Source organism: Hemiscyllium ocellatum, chromosome 2, assembly GCF_020745735.1.
Source record: "Hemiscyllium ocellatum isolate sHemOce1 chromosome 2, sHemOce1.pat.X.cur, whole genome shotgun sequence".
Lineage (NCBI taxonomy): Eukaryota > Metazoa > Chordata > Chondrichthyes > Orectolobiformes > Hemiscylliidae > Hemiscyllium > Hemiscyllium ocellatum.
The window spans coordinates 71,568,664-71,592,230 of NC_083402.1; the positions used below are offsets into that span (position 1 = coordinate 71,568,664).

Below are 23,567 nucleotides of genomic sequence, written 5' to 3' on the forward strand. Positions count from 1 at the left end.
ATGTCAATGCCTCTCAGGGTTCTTTCATAATTTGCAACTGAATTTAATCTTCCAAAATATATCACCTCACATTGATCCGCATTAAAATCCATCTGCCATTTGTCTGCCCAAATCTGCAATCTACCTGTATCTCACTGTATTTTTTGACAATCCTTCTCACTAACTGCAACTCTGCTAATTTTGGTGTTGTCTGCAAACTTACTAATCAGACTACCAACATTTTCTTCCAGATCATTTATATTATAAAGATCAAAGGCCTCAGCTCTGATTCTTGCAAAACACCATCAGTTAATGATTTCCATTTCGAAAAGCACCCTTCCATTGCTATTCTCTGTCTTCTATGACCAAGTCATTTTGTATCCATCTAGCCAGCTCACCCTGGATCTCATGAGACTGTACTATCTGTACCAGCATGTGATGAGGTACCTTATCAACTGTCTAACTTAAGTCCATGTAGAAAACATCACTGCCCTATCCTCATCAATCATTCTCATCACTTTCTCAAAAACTCAATCAAGTTGTGAAAAATAAAATTTCACTCACAAACCCATGCTGCCTATCGATAACCAGTCCATTCACTTCCAAATGTGAATAAATCTTGTGTCTCATTAGCTTCTCCAACAGCTTGCCCACCATGTCAGGGTCACTGGCAAGTAATTACCTGGATTATCTCTGTTTCCCTTCTTAAACATAGGAACAGCACTGGCAATGCTCCAGTCCTCTGGAAACTTGCATGAGGCTAAAGAGGATGCAAAGATATCTGTTAACACCCCAGCTATTTCTTCCCTTGCCTCCCCATGGTATCTTTGGATAGATCCTATCAAGTTTGAGAACTTGTCTCCCTTAATGTAGTTCAAGACACCCAACGCTTCCTCCTTCTTTCTGGGCAAAAAGATAAGGTACTGTTTTGATAGTGTGTGCCAGAGTGTAGTAATTTGGAGACAGTCTATACTTTTAGCAATATATTCTACCATAGCCATCTGCTTTAATAGATGTAAATGGAAGAACCACAGGGTCATCTAGCAGATAATCTGAATCTGATTTCTTATTCAGAGAATTATATTATTTTAAAGAAGTCATAACATTCACTGTGTTAGAAGGCCTGTCGAATTAGAAAAGATGTGTCAGTGAGCTGTCATAGTGTATTTTCAGGTTACCAAAATGAATACTGAATCCAAAAACCAGATAATTGAAACAAATGCTTGACGTTATGTTTTTGTATCACAGTTTTTAATAGGTCTTGATAATTTGTAATATTTAACTTTGAATTGCTCCCACGCTGTAAAGTGTAATGCATTGTTGAAATTGTAGACTGGCAAAATCCAACTGGTGTTCAGTTTGTATCTTAAAGGCATGTTTTAGTAAATATTAAACAAAAGCCTTCCCAGATCACATTTCTGTATGGCACTTTAGATTTACTGCTCCACCAGGAAAAAGGTTTTACAGATACTCATTGGGAAGCATGTTGACTCTTTTAATCAATGAATGAAATTCATTCTGGTTTTTCTTGACACTTTTGACTTAGGACTTGACAGGTTAACTAGTCAGGTTCAGGAGTGTAGGAAACGTCACTGTGAGTAAATACATTGGTAGCTGCAAATTGCGGTTGTATGCCAAAATACCAACTTAGCTAGAGATTTATGATATTAATGAACATGTAGTCAATTAAATCAGAGAAGACTAATCATTTGCCAAATAACTTTTAAACAGCAATTTATCTTTCATAACCTGCCATATAGAAATGCTTTGTCAAAATTGATTTTTTAAAAATTTAAAATAATCAATTTGTCTGTTTTTAAAAAAAGGTTTTTCTGTCAATATTTGTCTTCTATTTAATAACTGACAAATAGGTAGTCTGGAGGAAGTATTATTCTCAAAAGCATAGTTTACCCAAAATTGAATAATTGAGACAACGTTCCTGCTAACATCTGTTTAACTGAAAATGAAATAATTGAGTCCATAATTTAACAATGTCAACAATGAAATGCACATCAGATGATTTTCAATTGTAAAAATGATATTTCTTAAGCAATTTTCTAACACATTGAATTAATATGACTTCTGTCAGGTTCATTATTAATTTTGCTCATTCTGTTTGGCAGCATTCCTAAAGGTAGTTTTACATTTTTGAAATGTTTAAAATAACAAGATTGTGTAATATCGTTGTTTCTCCTGTTGTGCAAGGAGATCAGATTGCCATCCTCCATGGCAGCCTGAAAATAGGTCATAGCAACAAAAATGTCATATATAATTCCTTTTTGATAAGGATGTCATTTTCCAGCCAAGATAATTATCTAAGCAAAGCATGCATTCAAATTCTGCACTGCCTGAGAATACAATAAAGGTTCTTTCTCCTTGCCTGAGGCATGGTGACCCAATGGTTAAACCATCACCAGTCATCTCTCTCTCTAATGAGAAGGTAACCTTACAGTACTATAAGGGACAATGGTTACTTTTAAAACCTGGCTTTTGTGGCATAATGATAGTATCCCTACTTCTGAGGTCAAGAAGGTCCGGGTTCAGGTTTTTACTTTTCTCAGGCATTTGTCACAACTTATCTGTACAGGTTGAGTAAAGATATCTACTTTTAGACAAAATCATATGCATTTAGTTTTGTGTATGTGCAAGTTCATGTTTCAAAACGGAAGCTAAGATATCAGACCTAAAGAAATTAATACGTTACTGGTGCTTTCCTGCTTTAAGCTGGGCATAAAACATCCCATGATACCATTGATGAAGTGAATGAGAGTTTTATCACTATCCAAGCTAATATTTATTCCTCATTGCCACTTTTGGGAATTACAATGTTCAATTTGGGATATTTCTGTATGTTCTAACAAGTACTACACTTCAATGTTTATATGAAGTACATTGAAACATCCAAGATTGTGAAAAACCTCCAAAACATTAATGTGACTCATGTTGAAAATAGTGTTTAATGAAAATAGGCATGCTGGCATGATCAGGAGCTACACAACCTGGATGGCCATGGCTGATCAGAAGCCATAACCATACGGTTACACATTGTCACTGTTACCCAACAATGATTGTAGGAACTTGTTTCACAAGTTCTGAGTCTTCAGGAGGTCAAATGCATGTCAATGTTACCTGTGGACAATTCTTGCATCAATTTTGCCAATATAAGGCTGAATAACTAGATAGACAGGTCTTGATTAGGTGCAATTTTAGCTCATTCTCCACTTGCATCCAGGCAAGCTGTTGTGTTGACTGAAGGAAATAGTAGGCTGGCAGACAGGGACACTTTCTTCACAGGATCAGCTCCAGTTCAGCAATTAGACTATTGCAGCAATCCTCACCCCACAACTACCCTTATCTGAGGACTTTTTAGAGGGGAAGGCAAATGAAATGCTTAAAAATTTGAAACCCACTTGCTAATAAAATGCCTCCTAAAATGCCATTTTAGGAGGTTTGCAGGGCCAGCAAGTCACCTACTCGAATTTAAATATGTGAATAAGACTGCAAACCTCCAATCATGATTTTCATAGTCTTATAGACCTTGACAATGTCAGATTTGATTTCTGAGGGCTTGGGAAAGCTGTTAGCTGAAGGGAGTTAAGTGCCACCAAACTTATTATTCATTATTCATTCATGGGATGTGGCTGTGCTAGCATTTCTAGTTTCCCTTGAGAAGGTGATGGTCATCTGGTGTCTTGACCACTGCAGTCCATATGTGATAGATAGACCTAATATGCTGTTAGATAGGAAATTGCAAGACTTTGATCTAGAGACATTAAAGGAATAATAATATATTTCCAAGTCAGGATGGTGAGTGGCTTGGAGTAGAATTTGCAAGCTTCATAAATATATGCTTATGGTTTTTTTTTCACAGCCCCATAGCTCACCAGGGTTGTGTGGGTCCTGGTCATTTTGCATGCCTATATTCATAAACCATTAGCAACATGAGTCACATTCATTTTTAGGAGATGTTCCTAAAATGGTTGTGGGTTTGGAAGATGCTTTCTAAGGACCTTTGGTGAATTTCTACAGTGCATCTTGTAGATAATACACACTCCTGGGACATGCCAAACAGTGACATGTGTGAGAATTCCTGGAAGCATGGCATTCCAACTGGAACTCTATCACCAAAGACATTGACTTGGATCCCATTTACCACCCCGAGAAAAAGAATAGGAAATGACATCACCGCAGGAAATGACATCACAACCCAAGGAAACCTAAGCACTTAAATAAAAAGCAGGCCATATGACCAGTGCTTCATCTGGAAGCTCACTGATAATGTTACTTGGTATGGTGACGAAATGTCTGAAAATGAATCTTCCAGCTCAGCGAGCAAACCTACATCCAGTACACATTGCTGTTATTGAGCATCAGTGGTGGAGAGAGTGGATGTTTGTGAATGTTGTGCCAATCAACAGGCTGCTTTGCCCTGGATGATGCCAAGCTTCTTGTGTGTTGTTGAAGCTTCAGTCTCCAGGAGGGTATTCCATCACACTCCTGACTTGTGTCTTGTTGATGGTGGGCAGGTTTTGGGGAGTCAGGAAGTGAGTTACTGTCCTCTCCTCTGATCTGCTCTTGCAACCACAATCTTTATTTAGTGAGTCCAGTTCAGTTTCTGGTCAGTGTTAACTCCCAGGATGTTGATTGGGGTGGATTCATTGATAGTAACACCACTGAATGTCAAGGGGAGGTGGTTAGATTATTTCTTATTGAAAATGATCATTACTGGCACAAATGTTATAGGCACCTATAAGAGGACATCAAGGAATTTCACAAGAATGAATATGTCTTTTTTTTTTGTCTTCTTGATGTATTCTTGATAATCATAGGGATTTAGAGACTGGCTGTCTGAAATGGAAGTACTGCTAAGAAATTGGGGAATCCATTTTGGGTTAGGGAAGTCCATTTCACCTCAAGCAAAGTCTCAAAATGCAGCCTGTCTTGCTCCTTCCTGTTGTACGAAGTAGACTTAGTCTCTGAGGAAGGGTCACTATACCCAAAATGTTAATTCTAATTTCTCATCACCGATGCTGCCAGACCTGCTGAGATTTTCCAGCAATTTTTGTTTTTGTTAGATCTAGCCTCCTTCCCTTCCTCCTCATCTGGATTCCAGTAAGTACTGGCTGGGCTATTGGAACTACAAGGTTGTGGACAACACAATGTACACCATCACAAACATGAACACCCTTCCTGAGTTATCTAATCAACAATAACTTTGCTTAAAGGGATTGATGGCTTGCTCCATGTTGTGGTTGGCCCCATGGTTTTCCTTGAAGGCCCTCCAACAGTAAATGTGGATTGATAGCAGGGGTTCATGGTTCATTGTTAGTGAGGTGGCCATTAATTCTGAGCAGCCATTATGCAACATGTCTCGCAAACCCAAAGATACAGAGGACTGTTACAAAATAAAAACTTCACGGTTTGTACAAGGATAGCAATGTTTTACGAGATGAACTTCTTTGTCTTATCTCACACTAACTGTATTTTGGGAGAGTGGTCGCCCTTGAGGTTGTGGTAACGCACCCTGTTGATATGGAACTACAGAATCACACGCATGAGGTTGATGGCATCCTACCCACTGGGAGGTTCACTTTCCTTATGAAGCTAACAGCCTTTCATTATGTTAACACGAGAGGGGAATAAATGCCCTCTCCTCTTATGCATTGCCTTTGTCATCTGCACGATGCTTGTTTACACAGAGATCTGAGACACACTAATGCAGCCTACTATTGCCTGGAAGAAGCCCACCATATTGAAGTTATGATTATATTAGATTAGCTACAGTACGGAAACAGGCCCTTCAGCCCAACATGTCCACACTGACCCTCCGAAGAGTAACCCACTCAGACCCATTCCCTGACCCTACATTTATCCCTGACTAATGAACCTAACACTATGGGCAATTTAGCATGTCCAATTCACCTAATCTGCGCATCTTGGATTGTGGGAGGAAACCGGACCACCCAAAAGAAACCCATGCAGATACTGGGAGAATGTGCAAACTCCACACTGACAGTTGCCCGAGACCGGAATGGAACCCGGGTCCCTGGTGCTGTGAGGCAGCAGTGCTAACCACGGAGCCACCATGCCATTATGTGATGGCTTTCATGGCCAATAGGAAGGTACTCCTCATCCTGGTTTGAGATTCCAGATTTTCATGGAGCATATCTGCATTATTAACACCTGAATCCAGCATTTAAATGTTTTTTTCTCTTTTTATAAAGAAGATGCAAAGTCAAAGCTGTCTGTCTTCCATTCTTCAGGACTAACATGCATGACCAAACTTAGAAACAGAGTATTAATTTATACAGCATGAGAACAGGATGATGACTTTTTTTGGACCATAGTCAGTATTGAGATATTACAAGTATTGTTGAAAGTCAGTCCCCACAAGGAGACGAGGCAGCTATACTCTGATTATTCAGGACATTTTCTTGGGGAATGCAACAGGAAATGGTAGTCTCCATTCTTCTTTGGCCTAAAAGAGCAGTGTTCTGTGTGAATATTGTAGTTTCCAGCTTGCACTCTGCAAACCTGACTGATAATCGTATCTAGTGTAATTCTTAGCTCCATCAGGAATATTTGGTAATAGCAAATAGCAAAATCACATTAATTTTGGATCGTGTATTTTGAGATTTGCAAGTTGAAGTTTGTTGAGCACAGTCGATATACTGCTTTCTGTCGATATTCAAAGAGACGAGTCTTTTCAATCTGGTCAGGAAACTTAAAAAAAAATTCAAATGTTAATTTTGGCAGGCCATGTAATGCTGATCTTGCAAGGCTAATCATCTTCCTGACTGTCAATATTAAAGGCAATGCCAGCTGCCATGTCACTTGTCAGCTGCAGTTTCTATTTCCTTCAATGTGTTTGGCACTTTGTAGCTCTCCGTTAGACCCTCCCTCTCTGCAGTTCCAGTTGTTGTGTCGTTGATTAAAGATGTATGGAAATACTCATGTTGATGACTTTTGCTGGAAGATGAATAAGAAAGCATTAGAGGGATATGAGCCAAAATCAAACAAAAGGCATTAGTTTAGTTTGGAAAACTTGATCAGTTTGGATGGGTTGGACAGCAGCAAGACTCTATCATAGGTAAAAGAATATAGTGATGAATTGTTCAGATGGATAGTAAGGTGGGGAATAATGGAGCCATGCTGATGAGGAGATGATCTCTGAGGAGAAGTGGAGTCAGATTAAGTGCTTTTAGCACTCTGTCTTTTATCCCTATCTCCTCCTCTTCCTCCTGCTGAATCCAGTGCATTTTGTTCTCTGAATAAACTAGCCTCATCAAATAAAAATGATGCACACGTGAATAAAGTGAAACAAATGTAATATGAAATATTTACAGTTGAAAATTAATGTTAAAAATTATTCTCGCCACCTTTGTCATTAACATCAAACTGGGGATGACAATGGAACTGGGCAGGAAAGTTGTGGCCGTAATGAAAACTTCTCAGTTTATTAAATAGGCTCTTTTATAAATTGCCCAAAGCTGCTGTATTATCGGCCGATATCAGGTTTCACTACTTTAAAGCTTCTCTAGCATATACGTCCCATGTTTGCCACCAGTACTTCAAATTTGTAATTGTGTGGGAAATGGGGTAAAGTAAAAGTATGGAAGTGGTGCATACATCCTGTTAAGCCATTGAAAACAACATATTGTTCACAAAATCCTCCCCTAATCTCCACCCAAGATTTACAGAACTTGTCCAAAATGAGCCTGAATATGTGATTGACTAACATCATAATGCAGCACTTCCTGGAACCTCCTATCATGCCTGTTATGATCATACAGGTGCCCTTCCTAGTATGGGACCTCATGGCCTATGCCAGAAAGAACCAGAAGCATCTTGCAGACTATTTTCTATTTCACACTTACCATAGTACTGACAATAATAACATCATGAGTCTCAATTTCAACCAGAGCTCTGTGGCACGTAATGAAATCCTATTTAGATTCAATCTTGTTATTCCTAAATTTATACTCAATAGCTTTTAAGAGTTTCCCACTTTCCTTTGTGATTTATCTTTTCCAATGCCTTCTAAATTGTACTTCATCAATGGGATTTTGGAAATCTAGATCTGTAACTTTGAAAAGACAGTCAGCATCTGAATTCCTCAAATAATTCATAATTAACTGAGCAGGATTCCCATTTCTTGCAGTTAGTTTGGCGATCTCAAATTATCACGAAATAAATATAAGTTATGTACCATATCATGCAAATGTCCAACTGTTGTCATGTTCATGAGCCTGTAACTTCAATGTGTTCTCCTTATTAAACAGCAGGCCGATATGAGCAATATTTCAAACACTGGAGCCAAGCCTGATATTTATTACTTTTTTCAAATGTGTGCCAGTGATTTCCTTATGACCTTCTATAATCCTAAAGAGAAGATGCAACAGTGTTGTGAATTTTAGGTAGCAGCTTGTGAAGACAATTTCTTTACTTAATTTGATTGAAATAATTTGAACTGCACACCCATCCAGAACAAAATATTTCAGAATACATATTTAGATCAGCTTTCATGTCTATAGCACATATCTAACTTACCTCAACCAGTCAATTCGATTCGGCCAAATATAATCTTCTAAGTTGTTTTCTGACTCCTAATACAATGGGGAGGAAACTTTCTCATCACTTTAATTGATTATTTGTATACTTTTCCAATACCTTAACTGTTTTCCCAATGCTTGCTTAAGTAATTCTTAACAGTTCTCCATAATTGTCCTACTCTCTTGACTGCCAATTCCTTTTCTCATGTGTAGGGGAGAAGGTGGGGTAGTGCTCTGAAGTAATTTATCAACATGTTTCTTAGATAATTATTAGGTTTCATTTTACTATGAATTCTCATTTTAAGCCATATTTTCCAGTTCAGCAGCACAGATTTAAATGTCCTACATTTGTACTTTTTAAACAAACTGTCAGCTTGTAATGGATGCCAAAGACTAAATTTGAGCCAATAATCCTACTAAATTCAGCCCTTTGACTCTGCTAACTAATATATGTCAATATTGAGCATAAAACAAGGCACATCTGTAAGGTTTTATCCTTTGCTACCAAATTCAGATTGATCAAAACAAGATCTCACCAGATATCATCTATTCTTGTATCTAATTCCCATACTGAAGCATTTACTTCTGCAATTCAGCATTTTATTTTCAATACTTTTCACATTAGGTATAGCAATAATTCAGGAGATTCATATCTCATCTGGTCTTCCTCAATGTAACTTATCAAGATCCGCCTCACCAGATAAAGTTTCATTAGCAGCAGTTATGTTGTCTGCACAAGCCTAAAAGAAACTATGTGTAGCATCAACCTTGATACCAAGTTTTATAAATATCTCCCAAAAGTCTTTCTAGCATTCTGTCCATCCTATCCTCTCTCAACCAGTTTTAAATACATTTTGAAATTTAACTTTTGAAACAAAAGATACCCATCTGCCCTTCAATAACATGGGACCAATGCTGATTCACAAGTAGTTCTTCGAAAGTCTATCTGAGGTTGTCTTTCAAAGCAATGTTGACCCCTTTCCATGCAGTTTAACTGAGTAGAGTGGTACACAAAGGTACATGCCAAGTGTGCCTCAAACTGTTGAAAGAGCATAATCAGAATATCAAAGAACTGACGCAGATTTAAAATCTGCTCAACGAAAGTTTGATGCCGTATTGTAGAAAGTTGCTGGAGGTTTTTGCTGTCCACAGGCAGACAGAAAGTAACATCTTACACAGATATATTGTAGTAGTTGCTGTGACACTTGTGCTGTCATCTGGGCAAGACTGACCAAAATGTAGGCAGCAGGCATGTGCTCTGCTTGGACAGAGTGGAAAGCAAGCTCTCCTTAAAAGGCTTCACCAACCAAGGATTTTCTGGGACTGGAATATGCTGCAATGAGCCTAAAGCAGGAGCTGAGAAGATAGGAATGTAGGAACATGATAGGCAATTCAGTCCCTCAGGCCTGTTCTGCCATTTAATGAGATCAAGGCTGATATTTGGCGTAACTCCGTATACTTGCCATATCTCTCAATACCTTTGTTTAATGAAATGTATCTATCTCAGAGTTGAAATTAACAACTGATTCAGCATCCACAGCCACTTGTTGAAGAGAATTCCAAACATCTACCACCATAAGTGTATATAAATGCTTCCTCACATTTATCTCCTGAATGGTCTGGCCCTAATTATCAGACTATGCCCCCTATTTTGAAAACCCCAACCAGAGCAAAGAGTTTGTCTTTATCAGCCTGTGTTTTCCTGTTAATATCTCACACACTTCTATCATGTCACCCCTTAACCTTCAAAATTCTAGAGAAAACAGACCTAATATATATAATTGCTCTTCGAAACCTAACCTTAGAAGTCCAGGTATTGTTTTTATAAACATTCTTTGTTCTCCCCACAAGACCAATATATTCTACATTCTGAAGTATGCTTTACAAAGCGGTTAATGATGGAGATATCCTCTCTCTTTCATGATAACCTTGAACCAGGGTGAGGAACACCTTCCTATTACCTGTAAAAGTCATCCCAATACGTAATTTCAGTACAACAGGCCTCTTCCAGGCAGTAGCAGGCTGCATCAGTGTGACTCAGATTACTCTGCATCAAGCAGATGACAATCCACTTTGTAATGTTGTAGATGACAAATGCTTCATGCAAGATGTTCTGAACATACAGTCTGACCATTAGGAATGTTTGTCTTATTGATACCTGGAATTCATTACAGAAAGCATTTTAGTAAACATAGCACCCAGTGTTCTGTCCTAACAAGACCCCTTTGTGTGTGAATGTTCTGTGCACATCCACAATGTACTGAGCTGAACTTTGTGTCACCTTGTGAGTTTGTGTCCCTGTCTGCTAGGAGTCAATGAAGAAGTTGCTGGAAAACTGCCATTCTAATGGCACATCCAGAGCACTAGACATACATACAAGTCATTCTTCCATATCTATGAGGGTTCTGTTCCTGACAACGCCTCTGAATGATGAACTCCACAAATGGGGAGCTTATTTAAAAATAGGTTAATTATCATCGATACATGATTTTTGCCCCAGATGTTGATTTTTGTTGATACTTGTATCTTGGCATGGATAGGCAAATTTACAATTTGTGGTTTTGATCTTTTAGAGGATTTACTATACTGTCATTAATTTCAGGAAATTATGCATGTGTGCTTCAGAGTGGAAATTTCTGGGTGCCTATTCTCAGAGCCTTACAGAAACAGCGAGAAGCCACTTTTTCTTAGTTCTGTTCTCCTTTATAAAATCCATGAAAATGGGCAGTTTGCTGCTCATCATTACTTTGTTTGCTGCAGATAGTTGGGCTCACATAGAATGGAGATGGTGAGCTGGAGAGAGTTATTGCACCAGAATAAGTTTCTCTTCAGCAGAGGTGTGTTTTGATTTTCAGTATCTGTCTAGAATGGGTCCTGCTGAATGGAATTTAACGGTTGTACTGATTTATGTAACCATTGCAATCATTACTTTTAACGTGAATTTCTCATTCAAATAGATGTTTCTTTTAGAATTTGTATTCAAAAATTTCTCTTCCATGTGCTACTGCACCATAAGTTGTTTTGTTGTGGTAAAAAATCTAAAGTTATTTTGTTTGAAGAGTTAGGCAGCTTTTAAAGACACAATTGGATTTTCTTTGAAAATAAATGTGGGCGTACCTCAAATGAAAAATGTAGTTACACTGCTTCTTACAGATCAAGCATTGAATATTTGATGTTATTTTCCCTACGATATCCGGCATATACCTTGAAATGAATCAACAAGTGAAAACATTTACAATTTAGATGCCTTCAATTATCTCAGCTGCATTCAGCCATGCTTTCTGCTTATATTACACCCAGGATTGCATCAGAAAACAAAAAAAAGCCTGATTAATCAATTTGTGGTCCATTCTCAAACAGAATTCCTAGGCCAAATAAGCATTTTACAAACCAAAATAAAAATTGATGAATAATGTGACAATGGTCAAATTGGAATTGACAGCTTCTAAATCCCTAAAACCCTTGCTCTTGTATATTGTAATGATCCTGCCAAGGAACTTTGGTTTAAGTTCATCATTCGAGGATTGAGGTATGAAATGGTCTAACTTAAGAGAGTTTTAAGCTCAGTGCACCATTCTAACAAATTCCAGACCAGATTATAAGAGTGGTGTATGAGTAAATGTACAATGTTAAACCTTTATCTGTTTTTCACAATCCAAAGAAATAAATGTGCATGTCAGGTGAATTGGCCATTCTAAGTTGCCCATAGTATTAGGTGCATCAGTCAGAGGAAAATGGGTCTGGGTGAGTTACTCTTCGGAGGGTCGGTGTGGATTAGTTGGGCTGAAGGACCTGTTTCCACACTGTAAGGAATCTAATCTTAAAAATTGCCAGGCAATGTGGTTCCACCAGCGATTTCCTCAGAGAGGATGGGGCCAGATTTAAAACGGGTGGCACGGTAGCTCAGTGGTTAGCACTGCTGCCTCACAGCGCCAGGGACCCGAGTTCAATTCCCGCCTCAGGCAGTCTGTGTGGAGTTTGCACATTCTCCCCATGTCTACGTGGGTTTCTTCCGGGTGCTCCAGTTTCCTTCCATATCCAAAGATGTGTAGGCCAGGTGAATTGGCCATGCTAAATTGCCCGTAGTGTTAGGTGCATTAGTCAGGGGTAAATGTAGGGGAATGGGTCTGGGTGGGTTGCTCTTCTGAGGGTCGGTGTGAACTTGTTGAGCCGAAGGGCCTGTTTCCACACTGTAGAGAATCTAATCTAATATGTTGGTATGTTTTTTGAATAATGAATGAACTGGGATAATTCCTTTGTTAATAAACCGAATATTCTAACATGTTCACTACTATTAACATACAGCACATTTTCAGTCAAAATATTGCGCACCAGCATTATAATCCTTGTTTAATTTGGTGTGAGCTCTTGAATCATGTGGCATAATTTTAACAGAACCTGCTTGGCAGGAAATTGAACAGACCACTCTCAATAGTAAGTAAAACCAGACAGTGTACAACAAGGGTATAAAATCCAATCATGCTGCTCGGTAGATTAAAATCACTGCATAGTTAGAAAATGGGAAGAAATAAACCTTTTTCAGTGATTGACAGAATGGCTATCATTAGTGAACAAAACTGATTGGAATTTAGCATTTGAATTCCTACAGATTGTGGGGAGGAATGCTGCTGTGTTTCCAAGTGATTTTGGCTGGGTGATATTAGGTGTGGTGTAAGTTAGCTACAAAAGAATGTGATCTATTTCCTTGAAAATTGTTAAGTGCCTGTTCTGCAGTAATGAAACTACTAAAGTAAGACACAACTTGCTGTGTTCTCTGGCTGGCCTCTCTCTAGTCTGTACTTATCACATGTTTGAAGAGATGAGTGCAAACACGTTGATTTGACTCCACCCTAGTGAGTTAGAGAGGGAGGATTATTTAAGAATTATGAAGTAAAAGTTGGCATAACTAACTGAGAAATCATTGTTTTTTGAACACTTCCTTGAAGAAGGCGGTCAAAAGGGGCAGAAGTTCCTGATTTTAGTTTTCATGTGCTTTTCTGGCTGTTTTGAGTGCACACAACTTAGGAAGATCTAGCGTTTCCAGCCTGAAGTTGTGTGTGACTACTCTTCATTTAATTTCATTTTTACAATGGAGTCAACAACTGATGAGTTGAATGAAGGTATGCTGTCTCTTTTAGCTGGAGTTTACAGATGATGCAAATATATAAATATAAAAAAATGTGAAATATTTCTGAGTCTGAATTTCTGCAGTTGGGGTACTTAAACCTTTAATTTTAGAAAGATCTCTGAGAAAGTGTATTGTGGATGAAGTAGTCTCCTACAGAATTAGTTATTTCATGATTTTTAATATATTTTGCTGCTGGTAATTTTTTTCTTTGCTCAGTGGTGGGGGAAAGATGCATTGAACTTTGGCAGCATTTCAATGTGATGGCATTGTTTCAAACGAAGGTTCATTCCTTCGGTGAATTTCTGTAATATCAGTAATGTTGTGTGGAACTAGTGCTTAAAAATTATAATAGAATAAAACCCTTGAAACATGATGTTTCTTAGAATCTAACTATTTACTTAATGGAAGTGTTTTACTTAGAGAAATGTGTACTGCAGCAAGACAATCCTCTTGTATGGCGACATTAACATTTTGGTAATATCCAGTTATAAATCACAATTTTCCAGGCTTTTAGATATTCTTGTTTCTTTTAAATTAAATAGCAGGATGCACAGTATTGACACAGCTTCACAGGGCCCTTTACTTTTGGGTTGGAAAATGGCAAACGGTGGTGCTGTGCTTCAATAATGTACATTGAATATTAACACTAAAGGTCTGATGGAAAGATACCAATCTGGTAGTTCAATTAATCGGCTTTCAATTTCCAAACGCTATAAAGAACTGATTGTCCTGTCAGCCCTTTTAAATGAAATAAGTAAAACATGAATTGAAAGCTGTGAGTGTGGAGCTCATTTTACTCTCCAGCTCCCTGCTGTCACTGCTGAGGAACGTTGTTAAGAACAGTCTAGGATACACAAGGCAACTGTGTAAAGATAAACTTTGGAATTTGTGTTGCACTTGACCATTAAATGTTCGACTGTTATTTGAAAGTTGTTTTCTGTATGTGCTGCGATTTCTTTGGCTAATGTTTTACAAGTTCAAGTTCTACAGTTTTAAACGTTGAGCAAAAACATAACTTCTTCATGTGCAAGGCTGAAATATATTACTTGAGAAGTAACACCATTTGTGAAGGGGTTATTGGATGGCTGGCTTTCTCCATCAATGCCAACTGCCTTGCAGTCAATTGGCTCGAGGCATGATGTCCACCCTCACTTTCGTCTATACCCAGAACCCACAGAGCAGGATCTAACAGCAGAGACGAGAGTGGAAGTAGTGTAGGTGTGTGTGAAAGATAGGGTGGATGTGCCTTATGATGAAAAAGCCAAGTGAGCATGTGTCACTGGGGAGGGAGTGGAAGCATCTGATCTGTAAAAGGTGACAGTTATAGAGGCGACCCTATTTTCCATCCTGGGCAATATAATCAGCCAGACATCCCTCTTCACTACCCCTGCAACCCACTTTCCTTGAACTCCCTCTGCTACCAGAGAATTATAGCCAGGCAAGAAATGGTCATTAAGTGAACAATAATTGCCTCCCCCCGGGGTATTGCTGAAAAAGGTGACATTTTATTGAAGCTTTAATCTTGCACTCATCAGGGCAATTTGCAAGAATACCAGTTGAAGGGGAAAACTATCCTTTTATCTTGCATGTTTTGCTTTCCAGCAATAGTGTCAATATCTGCACCACCAAACAACTACTTACATCCTGCGTGGGCCTCACTTATTTTCCATAAAATCGTGGACAGGTGGGGTGGGGGAGGGGTGGATGTGAGACTGGTAACGTTGTGAGAAAGTCAACTGGCGAATTATATCAGATTCTAGCTGCAAACATGCTGACAGGGAAGTGTAAAATGGTCAGCATGGATGAGTTAGACCAAAGAGTCTGTTTCTGTGCTGTATATCTCTGACTCTCTGACCTACTGTGACATTGTTAATGCCAGATGTCTTCTTTAACCTTCAACTAACTGTAAATAACAAAGCTACTTTGTCAATGCATATTTTTAGTGCTGTTAAAGTTACTTGAATTTCATTATTTACACATCTACTGCACTCTATTTACAGATTTTGGTAACTTGTTCCCCATGGCTCTGTTCCTCTTTTAGAAGCTGTATGTCTCTAATAATCCCTGATCCTAATGAAAGAGCAACAACTTGAAATGTTAATTTTAGACCTTTTTGTTCTGATGCTGTCTAAGCTAAATGTTTATATTATTCTCCATTTTTAATTTAGCAGCTTCAGTGTCACCTTTCTCTCCTGGTGCATATTGGTATACTGACCATTGTTTACCTTTCATGTTTTGATATAAAGCTGATAATGGGTCAGAATGATGTAAAATTTGAATTAGTGTAGTGGATGTAAGTTTGCTTCTGACGTTTCATCACCATACTGGGTAACATCATCAGTGAGCCTCCGGTGAAGCATTGTTGTTAGTGACTCGCTTTCTATTTATGTGTTTAGGTTTCCTTGGGTTGGTGATGTCATTTCCTGTGGTGATGTCATATCCTGTTCTTTTTCTCAGCGTGTGATAAATGGCATCCAAGTTGATGTGTTTGTTGATAGAATTCCAGTTGCAATGCTATGCTTCTAGGAATTCAAGTACATATGGTCGAAGTGTTGCCCTTCCTCGTCTGTGTGTGAAGATAATAGTGAGAATGGGTCATGACTTTTTGTGGCTAGTTGATGATGATGTGTCCTGGTGGCTCGTTTTCTGCCTGTTTGTCCAATGTAGTGTTTGTTATTGTTTTTGCAAGGTATTTTGTAAATGACATTAGTTTTGCTTGTTGTCTGTATAGGGTCTTTCAAATTCATTACCTGCTGTTTTAGATGTGTTGGTGGGGTTGTGGGCTACCATGATGCCAAAAGGTTTGAGTAGTCTGGCAGTCATTTCAGAGATGTCTTTGTAGGGGAGAGTGGTTAGGATTTCTGGATGAGTTTTGTCTACGTGTTTAGGCTTGTTGCTGAGAAATCGGCAGACTGTGTTCATTAGGTACCGGTTCTTTTTGAATATACTATATAGTTGATGTTCTTCTGCTCTTCATGGTTCCTCTGTGCTGCAGTGTGTGGTGGCTCACTGAAATAATGTTCTAATGCAGGTTTGTTTAGTGTCTGTTAATGGCAGTGAGTCACTTGAGGGAGGATCGTCCTTTTAATCAGTAATGTCTAACTTGTAGTCCAGTAGAGGGATCAAGGCATGCACACTTACAGAATCATGACTGTTTAACAGCCCTGTAAAAATGGTGAGAAGATATAATTCTGGTATTTCCACCCCGAATAATGTTTCTGACATTTTTTGAGGGTAGAAGGGAATAAGCATGTGGAAGATTAGATTAGATTAGATTTACAGTGTGGAAACAGGCCCTTCGGCCCAACAAGTCCACACCGACCCGCCGAAGCGAAACCCACCCATACCCCTACATTTACCCCTTACCTAACACTATGGGCAATTTAGCATGGTCAATTCACCTAACCCGCACATCTTTGGACTGTGGGAGGAAACCGGAGCACCCGGAGGAAACCCACGCTGACACGGGGAGAACGTGCAAACTCCACACAGTCAGTTGCCTGAGTCGGGAATTGAACCCGGGTCTCCGGCGCTGTGAGGCAGCAGTGCTAACCACTGTGCCACCGTGCCGCCCACAATCTTCCCATTCACTAAATTTCTGCCCTAGTTGTCTCCGTTGTTGGCCTGAGTACTTTAGCTCCTACCGCATCACACTGTTTTATTGAAGTCGAACTCCTCCTGTTTCATGAACTTGTTTTGAAAATAAATATAGACATTTATTCTTTCAGTTTCAGTGGATAGAGGCTATGTTGTAATTTAGATGTGTTTTAACTGCACTGATTGGGATCTCTAGTGTAATAATTTAAAGTTAGCTAAATACTTAGAGCCCTTTTAAAAAATAATTAAAGACTCCATCCATCATTTAGAGGAAAACACTGCTGCTCCTTAACAGGTTTGATTGACTGCGGCTCTGATGTAACATAGGAAAAAATGGCTACCTGACTTTTAAAGTTTGAATGAACTTCATTGTTCATTATTATTATTATTATTTTAGATGAGCTTGAATCTTCAGAACTTCATACTAATTGACGGTTTTAAGAGGTTATTAAAGCATCAACTGTCTTTGTGACTAGTAATATAGATTCTGATTTGTTTTACAATAAGTTGTTCACTTGAGAAAATTTACAAGTTTTGAATGTATTTCATGAATGACAGACTTTTTCAGTATTATGTGTGGCAGAGTGTTCGTTGGTTTCTAAACTATTTTCATTCTCAAGTGGTTCCTGAGTTCTGCCCATTGTGGGTATGGGAGTGCATTTCAAGAATATATTGTGCAATGGGCATCATGCAGGTGGCATGAAGAATGAGTGTGGGATCATGGAGTTGTCATGGGAAATATGGTGGAAGAAGAAGAGGGCATAGAGATTATGAGGGTGCTAGTGGCACAGGAATGGGGAATATGAGAAGGCATTGAGGGGCAATGATGGTTGGTGCGAGTTTGAATTCTGACATATATTATTAAAATGTGGAGAATGTCTAATAAAAGTGTATTTTAGTCTTGCATCCTTGTCATCCAGCCACCTCCATTTCCAACTTGACCTTCCTGTTGAGGTAGCAAGCTGCATTCCATTCTGCCTCTTGCTTGGAATAAACTATGACAGGGTGGGCTTTTTAAAGATCCGCTGGGTCATGAGGCTTCTTAACTCGATGCTCCTGCTTCCATACAATCTGGCATCAACAGTTGTACTGGCAGCATTAATTTCTCATTTCCTTGTTTCCTTATGGTGTCTGGTCTTCCTTTTGTCCCTTAAAATAAATACATTAGCCTTTGTGTTAAAATGTAAGGCTCTGAGATTCTTCACAGCGCCATCCATTGTTTATGTGGAATTGTATCTACCTATGCACTTGTGGAATAATAGGAAGGTCTTGGATGCGCTATGGTTGCAAATACCATCAGAACTCAAAAATAGGATGCATGCTGCCCAAGAGGTGAGGTTATCTAGGCTCTATTGTACCAATGATTTTAATAAAACTATATTGTTGGCAGTCAAGGCAAGTTCTTTCACTGCAACATAAAATAACAATTCATAGACTCCTTCTTACTCTAAACTCTCTCTGTTTGAGACTTCCTGAATAATTTCTTTCTATCAGTGAGCGGGAGAAAGAACACTTAAACCCAATATACTGCTCCGTAGTTAGACTTGGTACTCTAAAGAATGAGCTCAAATCCTTGTAAGGCCTGGTTCATCATTTGCTTGATAAATTCCTGGTTGAAGCCATGAAAGTATCTGTAACCCATTCTGTTAAAAACAATACAGAATGTCTGAAATCACGTGAAGCTAAATTAGCATTAAATTGGCCAGAAGAACAAGTACTTTTGTACACAAAACACAAAAGCAATGTTAATAATGAGCTTCAGAAATGAAATGATAACACAAAGCTCCTAATCTTAACCAACAGTGAAAAACTGAGTGTGATTATACATATATTGAGCCAAGGAATATAGTAAAGACAGATTTTTGGGATAGGAATTTTACTTGATACCAAACCTCTGACTTATCCTTAAGCTAGTAAATGTGTTTCTGTCGATATTTTTAACGGACCCACAAAGCAACAAGTCATAAGATTTATGGCAAATCACATTTCTGCTTTTAGTGAAACTGGAAGGAAAAAGCTTTTGTGACAAATAACATCTGTTGCCTGGGCATGGATATGATAATTTCCTTTACTGCATAGATCTTTTTTTAAAAAAAACATGTCAGTCGTAACAAAACAGAACTATGAAACAAGTGTTCTTTTTTGCCAGTTGTTATAATAGTCATTTGGTAGAACAGAACTTGAGCATTTTGGAAAAAGGGCACATTTTGTTGAAACTTTTCATCTTGTATGTCAATGTAAAAGGAAAATAACATCTCAAGTAAATGAAGGAGAGTACCAAGTGAACTTTAATTAGATTCTGGATGACTGTAAGACAAAAAAGCTTTGACAAAATGTACCTGTTTTCAGCAATACTCAAATACCATCAGTTTTGCACCATATTTTTAATTGCTTTGGAAAACTACGATTTATTGGTTTCATTTATAAAAGATTAATTTTGGTATAGTTAAACATTATTTTTGAAAGACTTTTAAATAATTTCAGTTGACTCGTTCATCTCCCATAAAATCCTTTATTGATATTCCTCTGCCAAAGAAAGACTGATGTACTAGTCAGTGTGGACTGGGTCCATACAAATGATATTGTGGCTGGTCCTAACATGTTATTTAGTGGGTTTTTTTTTGAAAAAATGCATTTATCTGAAAGTTTTTGTTTTAAGTGTGTTGTAAAAGCTGTGATTCAGGAATCAGGATTTTTTTTTAATCCTGCTTGCCAGTTGTAAATTTGTACCTAAAATAAATACATTTTGTTTGTATGGTCTGAAGATGGTAGCTAGATGAACTAGTTTACACAAAATGGACAGTTATGGAGAACTTAATTGCACTTCATTTTAAAATGTTTGAGATTCAACAATAGTTCACAAATGACTAGACGGCATCTCACTTCTGCATTTGCTGGTAATTTGATGCTACCTAATTCTCTCATTTGGCTATAAGTTGAAGTGGGAAATGTTAATCATGCAATGATGATTATTTGTAAGGAAGTCTAAATTCTTGACCTTGGATCATCAAGCTCATTAGTGCTTAAGTTTGACCATGCGGCACATTATTTTTGTAAGGCAGGCAAGAATGGCAACGGATCAGGACAAATAAGACCAATCCTACATGTCTGCTTGAAGCAAGCTATTACACATGAAAGTAGGGAAACTTACACCTAGATAGCTGGGCTCAGGTTTCCCTTCCTCAGTATAGTGTTCAATACTGAGCAGTTGGTCACAATGTGCACCACAACATCCTGTGAGTTGAATTATACTGAAATTTAGAACTTGAGGTGCCCCTGAATGGGCTCCAGAGGAACCTACAGTGGTAATCCCACCATTCCTATACTTAGTTTGAAAACTTTCATTGCTTGCCCTCAGCATGCTCAAATTTTAATTTGAGGATCATAATCACGAACTTAAGTCAAGATGTTAAGTTTGCAAATGCTAATATCCTCAGATGTTTCCTAATTGTGAATATAAATAAGTCAGGTGTTCCCCAAAATATACCACTCACCCCTGCATTCCTTCACTCCTCTGTCTTTTCTTATCTATCAAGTGCTGTATGCAGCATGACAGGGGAAATGGAGAATGAGGAGAAGGAAAGGGAAGGGATGGGGTAGATAAGCTTGATGCAGCTGGGACAAAAACATGGGATAGTGAGGGATAAAAAGGAGCCAAGAAGCATTAACATTCCTAGGACAAGAAAATTTGCAATCCCCTGGGTGACAAAAGAAATAAAGATTAATGTAAAGAAGAATAAATGTGCTATGAAAACGGTCAGATCACTAGTATAATGGAGAACCAGGCTGCATATAGAAGGTTCAGAGGACAATTGGAAAACAAGAAAAGAGAAGCAAAGAAAGAAACTGACAAAAGACTGGCAGCTTACATAAAAAGGAAATCTGAAAATCCTCAGTCATTATGTAATAAAAAAAAGTAAAATAAGAAAAGAAGCTGATTTGGAGATTTGTGAATGAGCAGGGTGTATGGTTGAGGCGTTGTATGTTTACTTTCTATTGGTCTTTATTGGGAAAGAATATGCTGTATAGGTTAAGATAATAGAGGAGATGGCTCAGACATACGGAGGGTTTAAAACTGATGAGCTGGTATAGAATAGCTGTATTAAAATTGATTAGACATGAGGACCAGATGAGATGCATCCAAGGATAATGAAGAAATGAGGGTAAGAATTATGGCAGCGCACTATGCCAAATTTTCCTTAGTTTCAGAGGTAATGCCAGAGGACTGAAGTGGTGTAATGTTACACCTTTATTCAACAAAATGGTGCAAAGATAAGCCCAGTAACTACATGCAAGTGAGTTTAACAGAAGTGTGGAAAAATTTCTAGAACCAATAATTCGTGACAATATTATTAGTCACATGGTAAGTATGGGTTAATATTCCATGCGTTTTCTGTGCAAGTTCTTCAAATTGTAGAGACTGAGAGTTTGGAAGGCATTATTGAATGGCATGTTGCAATAGTATATCTTGTAGATGCTACACATAGTTGCCACAGTGTTTTGATTTAAGAGGTTTGAAAGTTGGATGTAATGATTAGCTTGCTTGTCAGTGGGCTGCTTTGTCCTGGAAGATGTCAAGCTTCTTGTTGTTGGAGCTACATTCTGCCAGGAAGGAGGTGAGTATTTCACCATATTTTTGAATCAAACCAAGTAGATAATGATCAGAGTTTGGGAGACAAGAGATGAGTTATTCAATACCTTCCTGAAGAAGGGCTTATGCCTGAAACGACGATTCTCCTGTTCCTCGGATGCTGCCTGGCCTGCTGTGATTTTCCAGCATCACATTTTTCAACCCTAATCCATAGCCTCTGGCTTGTTCTTGCAGCCTGCATATCTATATGTCAAGTTTGGATCCTGCACAATGGTAACTCACAGCATGTTGACAGTTTTGGGGTAGGGTTGGGTTGATGGTGGTGGTCATGATTCTGGCATGGTAATGCAATTGTATATCATAGTGTAAGAATTAGATTCTCTCATGCTGGAGATGGCCATTACCAGACATTTGCCTGTAGTGGTACTTGCCAACCTAGCCTAGATGTTGTCCAGATGCTTTTGTGAACACAGACTGCTTCAGTATCTGACGACTGGTGAATGATCCTGAATATTGTACAGTTACCAGCAAACATCCCCACTTTGACCTTATAATGGAGAGAAGGTTGTTGATGAGGCAGCTGAAGATGGTCAGACTGAAAGCACTGCTCTGAAGAACTAGGGCTCCTGTAGTGCAGTGGTAATGTCTTAATATATCTGGACTAGGAGGCCTGGGTTCAAGTCCCACTTGCTCCAGTGACATGTCAGTACAACTCTGGACAGTTTGATTAAAATTATTTACCCTGAGAATCTCCTGTAGTGATGTCCTGTGACTCTGACTGTCCAATAACTACAACCGTCTTCCTTAGTTCTATAACATGCAGATTTGAAGTTGGTGATTTGGCACATCATGCATCTCTAATATATTAAAGAGTTTTACTTGCATAAGTGACAGGCAAATTATTTAACACAACTTACCACTTTTGCATAGCCAACAGCTGAACTGATTTTAATACTAATTTTGTACAGATATCATAGATTGTAGCATTAGAGCCCTGACCCTAACTCTGGGCCAGAAGGTCCATGTTCAAGTCCCACCTGCCCTGGCGTTATGTCACAACATATCTGAACATGTTTATTATTTTTCCCTAGATTGCTGCAACAATTTGTCTCTTCTGCAATGAGCCCAATCTGATAGCTTCATACTTCAGAATTCACCCATTCAACCTGCAGTCATAGTGCCAAACTAATTTTGTTAATGGATGTTGGGGTACACCACTTCTGTTGTCCTTGATGCTTTCTCCAAGTGCATATGCAATATGCAAGGATACTGACACAATAGCTAAGGGAGAAAGTTCAGAAATGGTTTGACAGGATAGACATCTGGAATGAGAGGTTTGTTTTCTGAGGATAGGTTGGACTCATTTCCACTAAGCGTTTAGCAGATTGAAGGGTGACTCGAATGAAGTGTATAAGATCCAAAATGGTCTTGACAAGTAAGGGATATTTTCTGTTGTGCGTCAGTGCATAACTAAGAGACATGGTTTTAAAATACTGGTTGCTTTCTTTTGGACAGGGATTAAGAGATTCTTTTATTTTCTCAGAAGATTAAGTGAATTTGGAGGTTTCTAACCTAAGAAGTTCATAGAGACATAGAGACCTACAGCACAGAGGCAGGCCCTTTGGCCCAAACTGGTCCATGCACTCTAACCATATTTCCCTGCAGTTGGCCTATATCTTTCTAATCCTTTCCTATCCATGTATTTGTCCAAATGCCTTTT

At 38.5% G+C, this 23,567-nt stretch overlaps 1 protein-coding gene across 5 annotated transcripts in view; it reads left to right on the forward strand.

Moving 5' to 3' along the window:
* Nucleotides 1-23,567, forward strand: part of LOC132827858 (tumor necrosis factor alpha-induced protein 8) — a 138,022-nt gene that overhangs the window by 92,293 nt on the left and 22,162 nt on the right. The window contains exon 1 of one of the 5 annotated variants that reach the window (XM_060844615.1): nt 13,339-13,651. The exons of the other annotated variants lie outside the window; for them this stretch is intronic. Coding sequence (XP_060700598.1) covers nt 13,621-13,651 — 31 coding nt within the window. The 5' untranslated portion in view covers nt 13,339-13,620. Of the gene's footprint in view, nt 1-13,338; nt 13,652-23,567 lie in introns of those variants that run through there. 5 annotated transcript variants of the gene reach the window in all.